Source organism: Phaethon lepturus, unplaced genomic scaffold (genome assembly GCF_000687285.1).
Source record: "Phaethon lepturus isolate BGI_N335 unplaced genomic scaffold, ASM68728v1 scaffold21225, whole genome shotgun sequence".
In the NCBI taxonomy this organism is placed as follows: domain Eukaryota; kingdom Metazoa; phylum Chordata; class Aves; order Phaethontiformes; family Phaethontidae; genus Phaethon; species Phaethon lepturus.
The window spans coordinates 6096-23548 of record NW_010538662.1 but is presented as its reverse complement, the minus strand read 5'-3'; the positions used below and the strand labels follow the sequence as shown (position 1 = coordinate 23548).

Here is a 17453-nt window from a genome sequence, read left to right as displayed (position 1 = left end):
GACCTCTGCCCATCGATCCAGCCTGTCCAGCAGATCAACACAATTCAATCAACTTATAAGTCTCTAAGAACTCGATGAGGGAAGACATAGTAAAAGAAACTAGATTTTATTTCAAGATTTTTGCCCATTAATGAATATTGCCTGGTTATCTACCAGACACAAACCCACAATTTTCTCCCATCAATTACTTCAGGGGTTAAAGAAAGAACAAAAAAATGAATGAATCATTAAGTTTACTACCCTACAAAGTGCCCATTTGCTTGACATACAAATTAGAGATTCTCAAGATCTACTTTACAGAGCCTAAAACCTACTGTTTCACTAGGCATTCGTGTTAAATGTTGTAAGTTTAAAGCAAAAGAAAACAAAACAACAAATCTAAAAGCAAAAATAACAGAAACACTACCATTTTCAACTGCATCATCTTTGACTGCTCTTCTAACAAAATGCCCCATGTTATCTACATCAGTGCTGGCCATGTCTGTAATGGTCATTAACTCCAGAGCACCGTAACCATGGTTGTTAACACCATAGATGCCGATGTCTCGTGAATTGTACTTTTAGTGACAGGTCCTCACTAAAAATATTACATTACATTATATTACTTGCTCAGTAGAGGTTCCTGAGTCATCCCTATACTTTTTTTTATTCCCCTTGATCAAGTTTAAAACAAGTATTATAAAACAGACTTTCCAATTTCTTTTTTTTTTTTTTTTCACTTTCTAGAAATCTTACAACTGTGAACCTGTCTCAGGGGAGGTGGCTCAGACACAGAGAAACTATATACATTGTAACTGAGAACATTAATTTCTGTAAAACAAGTATACATATCACTTCAAAATACTATTTGCTACTCAACTTTCTAATAGAGCAGCTTTGTACTCAAGGAGGCTGACTGGAATCTAAACAATAAAACTTTAATAAAAAGGGATCGATCTTGAAGAGCTTCTGAATATTACATGGTTTTATAAATACCTACTAAATAGAAATTTCACAAAATTTCAAAGATTTAAGGATACACTTAATTCACATGACCGTACTAATCCCTTCCAGATGGTGCCTCAGTGTGGGCAAGCAGAATCAAATTTAGGTATTTGAGTATGAATAGACTCTATCTAGGAAGAAACACTTTCTCTGATATTCTTCTAGACCATTTATAACCTATACTGACACAGACTATCTAAATAAGAAAGTGAACTTGAAGCATCTATGTATCCCTTCCAACAGCCAATACAGAATTTGGGAAAGGAGTGAAAGAAGAAGAGAATCCAGTTAATAAAAGAATCTGAAATAACTTTATGCAAAAGACTAAAAATAGGTCTTCTAAGGAGATGGGGGGGGGGGGAACCAAACCAAACTACGAGTTTTTTCTGCGAGTAAAACTCAAGCTCTAATAGTAGATGTGCAAGAAAAAGTCATAAACTCAACATCTTCATGAAATGTTAGGGTAACAAGCAAATGGGGAGGTCAGATCTACAATCACTATATTAAGATCCAAAAAAGAAAGGGATTTTCCAAGTGGAGGGGAAGGAATCATGAGACACATAGATAAAGCAACTTCTGATCCATTTTCCTGTGGGAAGGCTAAGGGGTGGAAGAAAGAGGTATCTTAAATTACAGTAACAAAAGTAACAAGGTAACAAAATTATCAAATAACTTCATTGCTGAATATTCTGTAAAATGACCAATTTAATCTGCCATCAAAAGAGTGCTCATCTGCCAAGGTACTTGGTTAATGACATCATCAACAGAGATACCTTCACTGTTCCTAGATACAGAAGACACTACCTAGTTCCTTTTAACTGTTTGCAAGGAATGGTTGCACTGGTTCTGTCCATTGTCACTTGTCTAAACTTAACTCTGACAAGGAAGCAGAAGTGTGACTCGGGGCACATAATACACATACATTCTTTCATATGCTATACACTGGCAGATTATTGGTTTCTGTGACCAAACAACAAACTGTCACCTAACAAAATTCTTTGGATGGCATCTGGAATATGACTAAAATGCTCAAAAGCATGTTACACATTTTTAAATTTTCTTAAGTATCACATGCTTACTAAACACAGAAGAAAGAAGGAAAGCATGGTGAGGACAGATAAACTAGATTACAGATTTACAAAACTTCAGATAGCATTCAGAGAAGAATGTGCTATCTGCACATTTCACACCATGTCACATGTGAGGCAAGTTATCCCCACTTCTACCAGGGGTCAGTTTATTGCAGCTGAGTGTGCACACTGGTCAGTCACTTCATATGCTTGGAATCAATACTCTAGTTTACTTCATGCACTAATTTCTACTTGACAATACAAACACAACATTGAAAAAGCTTATTAATTGTAATATATATTGTAATTTATGGTACAATTGAACATATTACTATATACAATATGTAATAAAGATATAAATTGCAATTAACATCTAACTTTATGACAACTGAGGTGCTCACTTTTGGTCACTGTCATAAACTACTTAAAAAACAGTGGACCTTCTTGCATTTCATTTCAGGGGAGTAAGCAAGCAGCTGTGTGGTGCTTAGTTGCTAGCTGGGGTTAAACCATGACATGTTCATAAAACCTAAGAGTAAACTTAGCTCCCCTACTTTATAAGCATCAAAATTATACAGTATTACATGACAGAATGTCATATTTTAACATACTGAAGATGCACACTCTCATAGCACCTGTGGAACAGGCTACACACTACTAATTAATGCAACATTTCACTGAGGATACAGCTGCCAATGCAGCCACTTCCACTAATTCAATAGTCAGACTACATTTTTGGCAGCAAATGTATACAGCTTAATAGTTTTACTTAGTTTACTGGTGAATAGTTGTAGTCTTTATTGTCTTCTATATGTTTGCCCATTTCATATTGAGAGAAGTTCTTCAGTGCCAGCTTCTAAATAAATTCTGACATTTAAAAAAAATTTTTTATTTCTTAATGAAAACAGTAAAATTTATTTTTATTCAGTTCTGCTCAGTTCTTCCCACTATAAGAGGAAGCAGGTTTAATGGAGTATCTATTTTTGTAACTATTTTGGTCATCCTACAAAAGAACCATAGATCCACACCCCATCTTGCCACATGCCTATATGTTCATGTGCTTTTACCCTTTCAGTAGTACTCACCTTTTATGAGCTATGTTATCCTGCAAGCTAACAAAAATGCCAGGTTAGGACTGCTGAGTATCCTACGTAAATACACTACAATTCAAAAATACACAATTAAAGGAAAATAGTTACTGTTGCTTGAGTTAGAGTGCAAAGATTCTAGTAACAGACTGAACACCTGTTATTAAGAGATGAGCAGACTGCAACAGAGTTTAAAAAAGAAAACTTCAAGACAGTTAACAGATCTGTCAATACAGTAGTTTCAGATCTGGTAAAACAGAATTTTCCAGCTAGCAGCTTTGCATCTTTACTGTTAAGCTTCATATTCATGAACGGTTATGCAGGAGGACATTAAAGAAATTTTTAAAAATTTAAAAAATCACTTCTACTCAATAAAATCAGTACCTTTCTGAGGTTAAAATCTGTGGTTATACAATTATGCAAAAATGACAAAATGGCTGAATAAGCACTGTTTAAATATAGTTAGATATTAACAATCTAAGCTAGTTGACAACTTCTAAAGAATTTTAGAAAACTTATTTTTAAAACTAACAGAAGTTTTGTATTAATAAAAATGAGCCTTCTGTGTGAGACACTGATCTATCAACACATAGGAATATGTTCACCAGTAAAACTGAAAAGTTCATTGTTAGAACTCAAATGAACACTGAAGTCTATCTGATAGCATCCATTAGAAGTTACCCTTCGGGAAGCTCTTAAAGCTATGATTCACTTATTTTCCATTTGTTTTAAGGATGTTTCACTGGAAGTACCAATGAAAGTATTGGTTTATATTTCACCCATTTGTGCTGGTAACTTCCTTCTTGGGTACTCCATAGTAAAAGTTACAGCTGAATTTTCTCCACTAGTTGTCCACCTAAAACATGTTGTGGAAAGAGTCAGCCGTAGCAATCTTTAAAAGGTGACTGAGTGCTTCTATATTCCACAGGACAGACAGCCCGGAGAATATTCCCATACCCAACAGAGAATGAGAACAGGTATTTTAAAACAATTGGGTTTTTTCAACAGGTTTGGTCATCTGACAAGTCATCGGGAAATAATACATTAAGTGTTAAAATGATGCAAGAATGATATCTGAATTTGGAAAAAGCCAGTAGAAAGGGGAATTACATGAAAACTAGCATGTTGCCATAAAAGCCAGCATTCGCTTTTCAACAAGTTGTGCTTTTGAGGGAGGTCCCTGAAAAGAATACCTCTTCACAGTACACTTGGCTTATTGGGCAATAGTTAATTCTATCTTTCTGCTAAGAATTTAAAACTCAAGAGCCAGGTGAAAAAAGTCTCCCATAGGGCACCTCTGAAGATTGGTCAGAAACATTTCTTCCTTTTACTTCACTCACGTTTGGGGAGGAGGTGGTAGGGTGGAGGAAAATGTTAAAACCATGAGTATTGTCTAAGCCATTCTTTCTGAAATTAAAAATACAGAGTATGAAAACAAGTGCTTTGCAAAGATGATGTTGCAATGAGAACAACACTCTATTTTGTCACTAACTTTTAGAACTTAAGCTTTGCCTTTTTCAAAATAAAGCACATATGTGGAGAATCCTACCCTATCTTCTTCCCCACTCCCCAAAGAAAGAGGAATTGCTTCATCTACTACATCCTTGAAGAGCAGAGCAAATCTTAAGCATTGCCTGTGGACAGAATGATATTATTTTAATCAAAGTTATTTTAAAATCAATACAGACTAGCATGGAAGCACTGACATTTAAACCTATAATAATGCTGTTATGTAGATAATTGTGCTTTACAGACATTAATCTAATGTACCTTTCTTACAAAATGTCCGCACAAAAAATGTCTGCAGCTCTTCCTCCCAGTACCTCTCTACCCCTTATTTTTAAAACCTGGCAGAGAAAGGTTCAGGAATCAAATGGATAACTTGAGCTCAGTAATCACAGTATCTGTCCATTCAGCAGCAATGGCCGCTTAACGAGTTCTCATTTCTACTCCACCCACTGTATTGTGCTGGCAAAGCGGTTCCAGAAGCTATATGGTTGGAAAGATCACAGAACTGCTCCATCTAAAAAGTAACAGAACGGGAAGGAGAGTGAATTTTCCCCTCAAGTGAACTAGTTCCCTCTTCTAAGCCTCCACAAATCATCCTGCTAGCACAAGACAGGACCACAAAAGAAAAAGAGCTAGTTAACCCAGCACCACCCTTGGAACTACAGACCAGGAATCAATTCTTTCTGGATTATTTTCAGTATGTCATGCAAATTTATGTTCTCTCTTCTATTTCTAGAATTCCATCAGCCCAAAGAAGCAAGTGGAAACAAAAGGAAATAAACTCCCCACCTCTTTTGTGGCCTCACAGTTTTATAAAAGCATGTAAGCCAGGTTTCTTTAGCTATGTTAATGTTAACTGCACAGATTACATTGAACTGCAAAGTGTGCACAGAATATGCAGACATTTGATTCATCTGGGCTCTATGCATGTATGCAAACGTTATTTAAATAGAACCAATCCTATGTTACAATGCACCTACTGTATTTTTAAAAAAAGAAAAAGATGGGTATTTGGTGTCTCAACTTGTTTTTTCCCCAATTCTATCATCTACCTGCCCACAGTAAGATTTCTTTAAGAAGTCTTAATGCATCACTGATGTATACGCATGTTTATATGTCTATTTAAGATGCATAGGAGGGGAAAAATGGGAGGAAAGCCTTCTGAAGGACTTTCAAATCACTTACCGAAATATAGGAGTATGACCAGGCTTTGGTTTGTTCCAAGTAAAGTGCGAAGGAACAGAAAGAAATTGGTCTCCAGGCAAATCTTTTTTCAAGTTGTGTTGAGATCCAGAGCAGTCATCTACTGCAGTTTCAAGGGATGACGATAGGTTACCCTGTTCTTCAGGACAGATATCTATTTTTCCAGATAAAGTGGCAGTCTGATCCTCTGAGGTCTTTCTTGTTTTTAGAGGAATATCAGTTTCTGTACAACACTGAAATGGTGAAAGGCCAGAATTAAGGCCTTGTACGTTATGGATGGAAGTATTTAGCCATGTGTCTTCTGTTATGCTTCCTCTGGGAGAATGGCCAGGTGATGGAGTTGGAGAATGGTGAGGAGAGAGAGAACCAGCATAGCAAATCTCAGCACTGGAGTGTCGTCGTTTCCCACAGGGGGATGTAGGTCTTGATGAGGGCCTTGATGTTGTTCTAGGGCTTAGCCAATTTTCATCTGTAATACTAGTTCTAGGAGAATGACAGGGAGACTGTCTAGGTGACAAGGCATGCCCAAATCCGTAAGGCTGCTGCCAAGATTCATCACTAGGACCTCTCGGAGAACCACCAGGAGATGCCAAAGGAGAGCCAAGGGTAAATCGAGCAGCTGCTTCATTTAGCTCCGAATCTACATCATCATACACATGGGAAATGGATTCACAAGAGGAAGCATCTGAAAACCAACTTCTGGACGAAATGCTGCTGGCAGGGCTTGGACTAAGGGATGATTCCCTATATGATGGCTCAAGAGGAAGATAGAGATGGTCCCGTGAAGGCCTTTCCATATACTCATTTTCTGTGCCATTTGTGTGCAATTCATCTTCATTGGCTTCAATCCCTTGGTGACAGTTAGGTGAAATAGATGTAATCTGAATACTAGGGCACTCAAAGGGTTTGGGTCCACCTAGTGGACTATATTTGGATTCTGGTACCTCACAAGGGCCTTCATAGTTCTTATGACTCTGAAGTCTTGTAGGTGGTGACAGAGGAGAGGAGTGAGACTGCAATCCATGGCGAGGAATACAAATTGGCTGATTTACAGAGGACGATGGTTGGTCTACATTAAAGATGTATATGGACGCACAGTCATCTGACTCAAGATCTGAAAACAAAACAAAATTAAAAAAAAAAAAAAGAGAGGAACAGAGTCAGAATGCAATACTTGGAAAATGTCATAAACAAACTCCTTTGTCTCCCAGGTATGGCCTGCTTTCAACATCCTAGATACTTCCCATTACGCTAGCCACACAAAATAAAGTTTATTCTTAATTTAAAATTTTCCTCAGCCATATTTACAGCTTATTATGACTACAGCATAGTCATAAATCTTGTTTTCAAACAGATTCCACAGCTTATACACATCTTCAGTGGTTGAAAAATATAAATACATGCAGAAAATGGGTTTAAAATCTTGAAAGGATCTAAGCTGGAATACTCAATTCAAACTATCTTTATTAATTGTATTAAATTCAAAATTAAGCATTTTTATTCATAATCCATTAAAAGCTAATCTTTTTGACATGGACTATGATACTTTCTGCAAGCCCACTAGGCGACACTTACAAGCACCAGAATATCACGTACGTAATATTTATCTCCGTGAACACTAGAAAGCAACTTACAGTGACTCAAACTTCAATGAAGATTATGAACAACTAAAAACATTCCATCAAAAGAGGCCTAATAAAGAATAGTATTAAAGTTATTATGAAGACTCTTACTCCAAAGATCTTTTTTGGTTGCTTAGAAAACTCTCAAGTGCCCATCTCACAGAATAGCATTTTTCAAGTGCAGTCTCATTAAGTTTGAGCACAAGTTGTTCAGCATAAAGGCCACAAAGCAAAATATTCTCAGATCTCACCAACTTATCCAAAACACAGGAAATATTCCAAAGAAAAACAAGCAACTGAGAAGGAGTGCAAGTCCAGTTAACAAAATCAGCAACTTTGTCTCACAGAAGTGAAGCAGATTTTCTCGCCCCCCTTCTCAATATTAACTGCCAGTATGAGACATTTGTCTGAAACAAGAGCAGAAAACACAGCTTTTTTTTTTATTTTGTAACCACTATGCTGCCACTCTTGTTTCTTTCCCCTTGTAAAATCGATCCTTCCCTCTATAATTATAGAAAGTAAGTATGCAAGAGACCTCAGGTAGTTCACTAGTCTATCATCTCCTAGCAGATGAAATCAAATGTACTTGGACCATTCCCACTAGACACTGAAACTAGTCTCAAAATCTGTTAACAATATCATCTCTACAACCTAAGTAATTTGTTTTAATGCTGAATCAATTTGAGAGCTTTTGACCCATCACTAACATTTAACATCACCATTGAAATTATACAGTTTCTAGTGCATTGTATGGGGGTTTTTAAAGTTGTTTTTTTTTTTCCAATAGTAGGGGAATATTATGCAGAAGCATAAAAGTTTCTGCAAACTGAAATGCTCCTGTGTCAAATGTGACAATGAGACATCATGTTCATACAATTATTTTCCAGAAATCCAGACTGGATGGCATTAATTGCATCTCTGGGTATTAGATTTTTTTTTTTTAATTTTTTTTAATCCTGAGTATCAGTAGAATATTAATACATGTTTTAAAATAAATCTAGTCTCTCTCATAATCAGATAAAATATCCAGATAGGAAGCCATGTATTTTAGGCCTTTCCATGATGAAAAACATTAGTATGTTAATGAAGTCATTAGCAATCAGCTTAAAATTAACAAAAACAGAAATAAAAGAAAACAGCATCTCCTCAGAGACAACAAGGAAGCATTTTCAAATGGAGAGAAAGCATACTGTTACCAAGGAACGGCCTATGTTCATGGTCAGGGAGCAGCTCTATTAACAATCTATCAATTAAAGGAGGCACAAAATTGCATTTAAGGCTAGTACTAGGTAGTTTTATAAGCATTGTGTGATTTTATATATATTATAGCCATAGGTAACAATTATCCATATTATGTAATTATATAATTAACTACTAATTATACGTGTTAAGAGCACACAAAAAAATGGGTATAAGTTAATTTCTAAATACGCATACACTAGAAGGATCAGGATACTCGTGAAGGACGATTTTGTATAGCATGCAAATAATTAACACAAGCTCACTACATCAAACACTGTCAAAACTGCTTTTACCTATCCTTTCACTAGGTTAACAAACATTTTTTAAAACTTTAATTGGGGTCCTTTTTTCGCTGTTTCACCTTCACAAAATATGAAATGCAGATAGGAGTTAGTTACAGGTTTTCCACATCTATCAGTATATTCATGTGCAAGATCACAGATGTCCTTGTTTCCTAACTCATTTATTAGTATTAGAAGCGTAGGTCAAGAGAGGAAAAAAGGCAATCCTAATAAAAGCAATTATCCAGCTACTCAAAATTTAGAAATAAAACAATTACAGAAGTTTTGAAATAATAAAAAAATAATGTTATAGGAAAACAGCAGTTGGAAGTCTTCAAGCCCTGTGTGTAACCATTTAGTGTCATTAATGGCTTTAGGAATAGTAGTAGCACATTGTTTGTACTAAAACTCTCACCACTGCAAACAGCCTTCTTTCTCTTGCAGCAATAATCAAGAAATGTTAAAATATTTAAGACCATTCGTTCGCTTTCAATGTCACTGGGATTTACGAAAAGCAGATATACATTCAAAATTTAAGTTCTGTGGAGCTGAGGTGGAGAGATCAGACTAGCACAGAATTATCAACAGCAGTCAGAAAGAACTGGGGAAGAGATGGAGAAGGCAGGAGAGCACTCTTCTGACTCAGGCTTCTTTGGTCCCTCTCCATGACAAACAACTTCTAAGGAGTTTGGCACCGTGTTCTCCCATTACCCCTCCCCAGCAGCATACACGCACACACTCAAAAAACAGGAAGCTAGATGCATAGTTCTTACTCTAGGCTCCTAATGAACACCAAATCCCAAAAGCATGCTTAAGACTCTGGAAACAATACATTCTGAAGTCTAAGTCACCAAAAGCATTTTCGGACACAATCAATAGACAGGTAGATTTATTTTAGTTTGCACACACAAACACTGCCCTTATAGTCAGGTGTTAAAAAATCACCTGTTAGTTGCTCATACAAAGAACAACACTAAGACCTTTTACAAATCCTGTCATTGGTAAATAGTCTAGTAGAATAATTATTTTTGTACTATTAAAGACTGCAGAGAGAATCCAGTCTGGAAAAGGCCGCTAACCAATTTGAAGGAACTACTAAACACACAAAGATGAATATAACTTGGATGAAAGAAATGGGGAGGGGGAAGGGGGAAGGAAGCAAGAAAAAAAAAAAAATCAAAACAGTTGACAATCCTTAAGATGGAAAGGAGTGAGAATAGCTCAAAAAAATCCAACACAGGGCTTTGAGAAAGCAGTGGGTAAGCAAAGTCTCAGGAAAGTCTCACAACAGGCAAGTGCAAGGCAGAAAGAGCTATGAAGAAGCCCAACGCAGAAAATGGGGTCATGGAAATCTGATTACTTAATAAGAGAGCCATTACATCCACAAAATCCTATTGGGGGAGGAAAGACAGTAAAGAAGTGAAGTTGGCCAAGTCATGAGGCCTTCACTGACCATAAAATATAAGAAAGAAGCATTCAAGAAACAGAAACTAGGTCAGATGGCTAAGGTAGAGCATAAAAACTACCACAAGCACATGAGGCAAGATGCTAGATAGGGTAGACACAGCAAAATACAGAGACCAAGGGAAGCAGTGCCTTTCACATCAAAAGCCTGTCATGACCCTGAAAAGGCAGGTGTGTTAAATGCCTTCTCTTTAGTAAAGTCAACTGAGTAAATTGCTAACAGAGTTTACAGCAATACAAAGTAAACTGGACTAAATAAAAGGTTAAAAAGTACTGAATAACTAAGGGCCAATAAGTTTAGCTTCAGTTTTAGAAGTAGTATTAATAGTTTATTTGTTCCAGTAAGCCTTTAGAAGGAGGCAGGGAAACAAAACAAGAAGTCAATGTTTGCTAAGAACAAAACCGCGTCAAATTTTGGTTTATGATCAAAGGAGGTAGTCTTCTGGATAGCTAGCACAGAACCTCAGCTTTGTTTAAACTCACTAAGACTTTTAACACTACCATGCATGGAGAAGCCACTGAGTCTTTAGAAATTTAGTGAAGCCTTCCTCCCCACCCTGCTAAGATCAGGTTTACTACTGAGGGATCACAAAAGTTAGCAGATGGTCTATATTCACATAGTGCATATAAGCTATATAAAGCTGCAGACTTCCATTGCCATCTCACATCAGGCATCTGTGTCATCCTTTATCAATGAGCACCAGAAGGTCTGTGGTTTTGAATGTACATTTGCTACTGTCTGGAAACAAGACTAGTTTACAGAAGGTCCTGTTCAGTATTAAAACAACGCTGGCTCATCCCTTACTAAGCTGCTAACTACACTTCAACATAAGCTGTCTAACTGGAAAATATAATTAAATAATATCCAGAACAACTGCTCCTAAAGTACATTTTGCTTGCTATTTGCCGTATCAGACTGCACATTCAGGACTAGTAATGCTTGCCCACCAGTTGTTCACTGCCCAGCGATGTACTGGCACATGCATATGCGCAGCTGTGCAGCGAGCCAGATTTCTCCACAGAAGGAAGGTCAATTACTATCAAATGTCTGAACATAAGCCCTGTGCCAAAATTATCCATACCACTTTGTTATTCTAGGTTTGTAAGCCCATAAACAGGTTCAGACAATAGGAGTTGTTATAAGGTACTAAGAAAGTGCAACACGACCTAGGTCTTACAAAAATACTACTGCAAAAACAGGATCAGTAATCAAGTCCTTTAAATAGCATGAGGAAAGACTTGAGCGTTGCCACAGACATCATGTGTGTTCTCAGGCAAGTCAATCTGTCTCCACTCCCAAACTTTAAAAAGAACAACAACCTCTTCTGTTTTTCAGTTCTGTCATGACAGTTACTATTATCTCTGAAAGTTTCTGAACATGATGGTATTATAAAGAATGCCACAGAAATATCTGTAAATAAGAACAAAAGGCATATACAGCTCCATTTTTTTAATTTCCTTATCCTACTGATTTGCGGCAGTTCATATATTTCTTGGGATGAAAGAGGAGTCTTAAGCTTCACAAAGAACCGAAAATACCCAATAGTCATAGTTTTCCTTTTGTGCACTTAAAAAGACAAATCAATCAGAGTTCTTGTTGGTACACTACCACACTAAAGCTCTATAATTGGATATTTAACTCCAGTTTTCCATTGCAACCTGTGAGTTCTCCAGAGACACTTCCTACAAGCTTAAACATCAACTTAAAAAAAACAACCAAAAAACCCCCCAAAAAGCACAGCAATACATTAGTTTATAAGGAGTATAACTGACTAGTAAGCCACCAAATACGGTACTAAAAAAGTATAAATTGTGAAAACAATTGAGGTATCAAGGTGGAGCAGGGTGCAGACACATCTTTATAGACCAAGTTTAGCAACACACAAAACAGTAGTGCAAATTTAAGCTTTCAGAAACGTGTGATTTGCAACTCTCATTTTAGGAAGCAGTTCTCCCTCTTCAATGATTTTGTGCTCTGTTTCATGGTCATATCAGATTACTCAAAAAGGATAAAAATAAATTTTACTTCTGTCAATCACGTACGCTAGAGGCAGCTCTATCGTGCTCATCAGAATTTCACAAGAATACTAGAAATGTACAATCTCCTCAACAGTGGGAGCTCATCAATTAGTCTTTTTCACATTCTAGTCTCGATGAGAATTCATTATCCTCGGTAGAAATGCAGAAAAATAATGAAGATGCACTAGCTTAAGCAGTTTAAGCAAGAAAATAATACAGCATATCAAATGTTTACAACTGACATTGAATAAAATAAGAATATACTGGCTCTCGGGGCGTAACCACATGTTATGGTTTTTTTTCAGTAGCAATTACCCTCCCACACACACTCACACACAAAGGGAGAGGGGAAATGAGAAGAGAGGTATTTTTAACCCAGACGATTTTGCTAATCAGATTTGCAGTGCACTAACCTAAACACCCGTATATATACAACTGACAGGATGGCAAGCTTTAGGACATGGGGAGAAACAGGCAAGCAGGACAAGAACTGCATGTGTTTTCACTATCAAACCCTTAGGCCATAGGCTGCTATGCATTTAATTTAAAATGGCTGTCTTCATGTACATCGAGCTTCACCCTGAAATACCGGAATTAAGTTCCAATAACAGTATGAAATGTTATTTGGCATGTAAGAAAAATACGTTAAATAAACATGGAAATCAAATGCAGCTGCTTAAGCCATAAGCATGTTTCAGAAAATTATGTACTTCAGTTGCGGGAGTTAATTTCAGTTGAGGTTTTTTTCCTTTTTTTTTTTTTTAAAAAAAACCTCTAAGTTCTCACAGTCTTTCACAGCAGACTGCTTTGAGATACGTTGATAAAAAGTGATGTACAAAGTAGGTAAAGAATCCAGCTTGCAACTATAAGGTTCAACAAGGATTAGTCATTCTAAGTTCAGTTACAAGAACAGAAAACAGCAACCGGAAGTGCTAGGCACTGTTTATACCTGTGCCTTCTCCAGCTCTCCTGGTATTTCTGGTTGATTATGAAGCATGGTCTTAAATGAAAACTATAAATCTTGTGGCTCAGTATTTAGGATTATTCATTAATACTCATAACAGGTTAAAAAAATAAAAATATTCACTTTCTGCCTTAAAAATCTGCAAGTTCTACGGGGTTCCTCTTTGCTTCCTTTTTTTCTCTGTGGGTACGTCATTCAAGAGGGCACAGTGTTTTACTGCATAATACGCTTGTAGACAAAATGGAAGCTGTTGCCCTCCAGTTTGATGAAGCCTCATTTGTCACCCAGTGTTAGATAGAAAGTCAGTTTAACATGACTCATTAGTTCAGAGATATTAAGAAATACACTACGGCTTTTGGGGAGATTCTTAAAATGACACAATACACCCATGCAGCAGCTACTAACACATGGTAGTAACGGCCTATTTGTCACCGCCATTCTGAAGATGAAGTACATTATCCTATGTGATCAGTTGTTAAAACCCATGAAAGGACTGCAGCCCTGCAGTTCCAGAGCATCTGGTACGTGCAGACATGGGATCCGAGAGAAGACTGAGCACTCCAAAACTGTTGTGTTGTGCCTGACCTACAGGAAGACAACTGATCGTAAAGTGAGGATATTAGGCAAATACTGATAGAAGAGAGTAAGGGAATTACGTGCTATAGTTGCCAGCTGAAGGTTTGTCTAGGTTCTTGGTATCGCAGGCCAATTTATCAACCACAACCTAACTCTTCCTTTGTGGAGGCAAAACTAACGGACTCCATAAAAGGCTCTCTAGTTATTCAAAGTTCTGGTTTATGCCGTACCTGTAAACTGAAATCCTCACCTAACTACCTACCTTTACCAATTATCAACTTCCAAGACCAATGAGCTGGCTGATAGCAGCCTCCTGCTCTATACAGAGACACCTCCAGCTTTACAGTACGCTCCAGTCCTGAGCCAAGCACTGAGCAGAACCCAAGTTTCCAAGATCAGAATGCGTAAGTAGGGACATAGCAAACAAAGTAAGACTGGAGTGTGCAAGAAAAATGGGTATTTTAGTTTATAGGAGAGTAAGGTGACATAGGCTGGGTTTTTTGTGAAAATTGGTAGAAAAGGAATGCAGTAAGTCAAGGCGAGTTTGAGCGGGCGGAAGCTACGCTGCTAGTAAGAGGAGGGGAGACCGAAATGGGGGCATGTCTCTTTCTGTTTATCAAACAGAGCATGACACAGAGGCTGAGAAGTGGTATTGATAGTATCTGAACAAACTAGTTTGGGAACTTTTCACACCTCAGCAAAGTTACACTGGACTTCTGCAGCTGTCCTACAACATGACAGAAGGCAAACCATTGTACAGCAGGCAATCCTACCATATAGCTAACTCAGTATTTCAAATCATTATTCTTACAGCGTCTCAACAATATGTTTTATAATACAGCTTTGATGTAGACTTCAGGTGCACGAAACTCAAAGGCTCTGTACATCAAAGGACTGACATGAGCCAGAATGATAATCTGAAACTTCCCTGTTTTCCCAGCTGCTCACATGAATGTAGAATCAGAAACACCTTGAATTCACTTTGCTAAGATTGACACAATAAGCGTAACAGGCAGAAATAAGAATCAAACAGCCAAATGAGAAAGGAGAGGCTGAAGCAGGGCACAAACGCCATTTTTTCAGCAACTTTCAGAATGACCCTCAAAACACAAGGGAAATGTTAGCATACCTCAGAGCCGTGCCACATGCAAGCCCTGAAACTTTGCATCTCTTTGTAGAGTCCTAAATAGCTTGCACTTATTCCAGCAAGAGTGGAGGTTTCACCACATACTGTACCTCAACAGCCTAACCTCCCACCTCCAACCAAAAAAGCTATGCAATTTGGAAGACAGTAGCATTTGCTCTCAAAAGCCTAAATTTGACAAATTACGCCGACGAAATACAGAGACTCCGACATAATTGTAAAAAGCTACGCAAAATACAAAATGTTGATAGATTTTCTTAGTGGTTCTTTGGATTAAACCACACATTCTCTTGTGGCGTTGTCACTTGAGTATAGTCATCCCAAATGATACCGTTAAAGCCTTTTGTAATCATACCATTACCCCATCTCCTCATGTCCTTTGTGTTCTTGATTTAGGGAACTAGAAAGCATCGAAGATACACATGAGTAGCTTTAAATCATTGTAGACATTATTACAGCCCATTATACAGCCATCAAAAGCAGTGAATCATTGGTACTGACTGTTAATGAATGCACCCTGAAAGTGTTATCAGCTCCTCATTCTGTTTTTAGAGTATGTTTTCATTTTGGACATGAAAATACAACGGGTTACTCTGTGAAACAAGTTTACTTAGAAGGTAACAGTTTGTGCCCTGTTCCAGCTACAATCAGTCATAACCCCACTCCCTCTCCAGTGCAGTAAAAATGCTGCTTATCACTGAATTTATGTTTAAGTGGTCTTCCCTTTTTTTCTATTTACCAAAACCATTTAAAAAAAATAAAATCTGGAATTAAAAAAAGCATTTCTCACAGCACGTGTTCCTAAAAAGCAAAGTTAGCAGCCACTAAAACATGAAGACTCTCATTAAACAGTGAATTCAAAGGTATTTGCCTCCTGCAAATCTTGAATAACCTCACATATAAAAAAAACCTGAAATATCTTGGTTTGAAAGGATCCAAGGTCACTCACGTCCAACAAGGAATACGTACAAGATTTTGAAAATAACCCTCTCCACCGACCTGTTGAAAAGCAAACAGAAAAATCCAACTCTGTCCAGCAATATTTTGCTATATGAAAAATATCCCTAATTTTTAAAAGTGATGACTAATCTTCAAAATGCAGGCTGAGAAGCCATTTTTTAAACAAGCAATTGCTACTAATCTAAATATTAATGTGAATAATATGATTCTACATTTCTGGGATTAAGAAGTTAGCTGTAAGTATGTGCTCAAGTTTCTACCTGCAAATGTCTTTTATGCAGCCTCAAATTAAGTTTTTGTTTCTGCTTAAAAAAACACCCACAAATAACAAAAAAACCCCACCAAAACCGTAACACAACACAAACCGAGACTTCTATTTTCATGAATTTATTGCTGAAAGATCATGGGTTTGTAGTCAGATCCCCCGAAAACTGACTTTTCTCTCTTTCCCCCAGGTACATAAAAACAAGGACTGGGCCTCCCAAAGAAAACTGACAAAAGTGTTTTCTATCACACCCATCATCCTTTGTCTGAAAAGCAACCATAAGCATTCAATGCAGCTGAGACATTTAATCAGAATAGCCACGTAAATGATTAAGTTCAGCTGTTCAGTTAACTCATGAGATGTGCCGGCCACAACACAGCCCAAAAGCCTGCTTATCAACCAGTTCTGCAGATTTCAACTGATCTTCCCTGAATGACTTTGAACAGTTCCACTGATTTTTTTTTTAAATGTTCTATTTCACAAGAATACTCACAGACGGGTACTAAAGCTAGAGGAGAATGTTGGCTTGTTAATAAGCTTGCTCCTGCCTTGCAATTTTACTTAGCCTTACCGATCATTTCACTCATCTTAAATTCCACTGTCATTCGAACCCCACATGGCATGCCTGGACAAATGCAAGGACTTGGATGTTGTTCTACAGGCTGGGCTTACTGCCAAGTCTGCTCCACATACTTCCCCAGCCCACTAGGGCAGCTTTAGGCAACAACTCCTGTATTTACGTTTTTGCTGTGAACAGCCAAACTGCTGCTTACTATTGACCCGGGCCCAATTTACGCTAATTTCTCACTCATTCACAGCAATGTTACCTATCTGGCTGCTCTTTGAGTGGGATATGATCAACTGCTTGCAGTTGTATAACAGAAACAAAAGAAAAAAAGACCGTCACATTTTAAGCAGAGGGCTACTAAAAAGTAGAATGAAAGAGTTTATTTCTAATTTTCAGAAATACGTAAGATAAAAGCATTAGCACAAATGCTGGTGTATCCTGCCCATCTCCCACAACCCAACTCGCAGGCTTTGTTTTCATTTGCACTGTGGCCA

The 17453-nt window shown here is 37.4% G+C and overlaps 1 protein-coding gene across 1 annotated transcript; it reads right to left on the bottom strand.

The window, feature by feature from the left end:
- Positions 1–4691: 4691 nt before the first annotated feature.
- On the bottom strand, positions 4692–17014 carry LOC104620622 (nuclear factor of activated T-cells, cytoplasmic 3-like; the record flags this gene model as incomplete). Its single annotated transcript, XM_010286902.1, has 3 exons — positions 16963–17014; positions 5837–6968; positions 4692–4776 (listed from the first exon to the last, which is right to left on the bottom strand). Coding segments are annotated over exons 1-3 (1269 nt in total), but the record flags the coding sequence as incomplete, so codon positions are not given.
- Between the last annotated feature and the right edge of the window lie 439 nt (positions 17015–17453).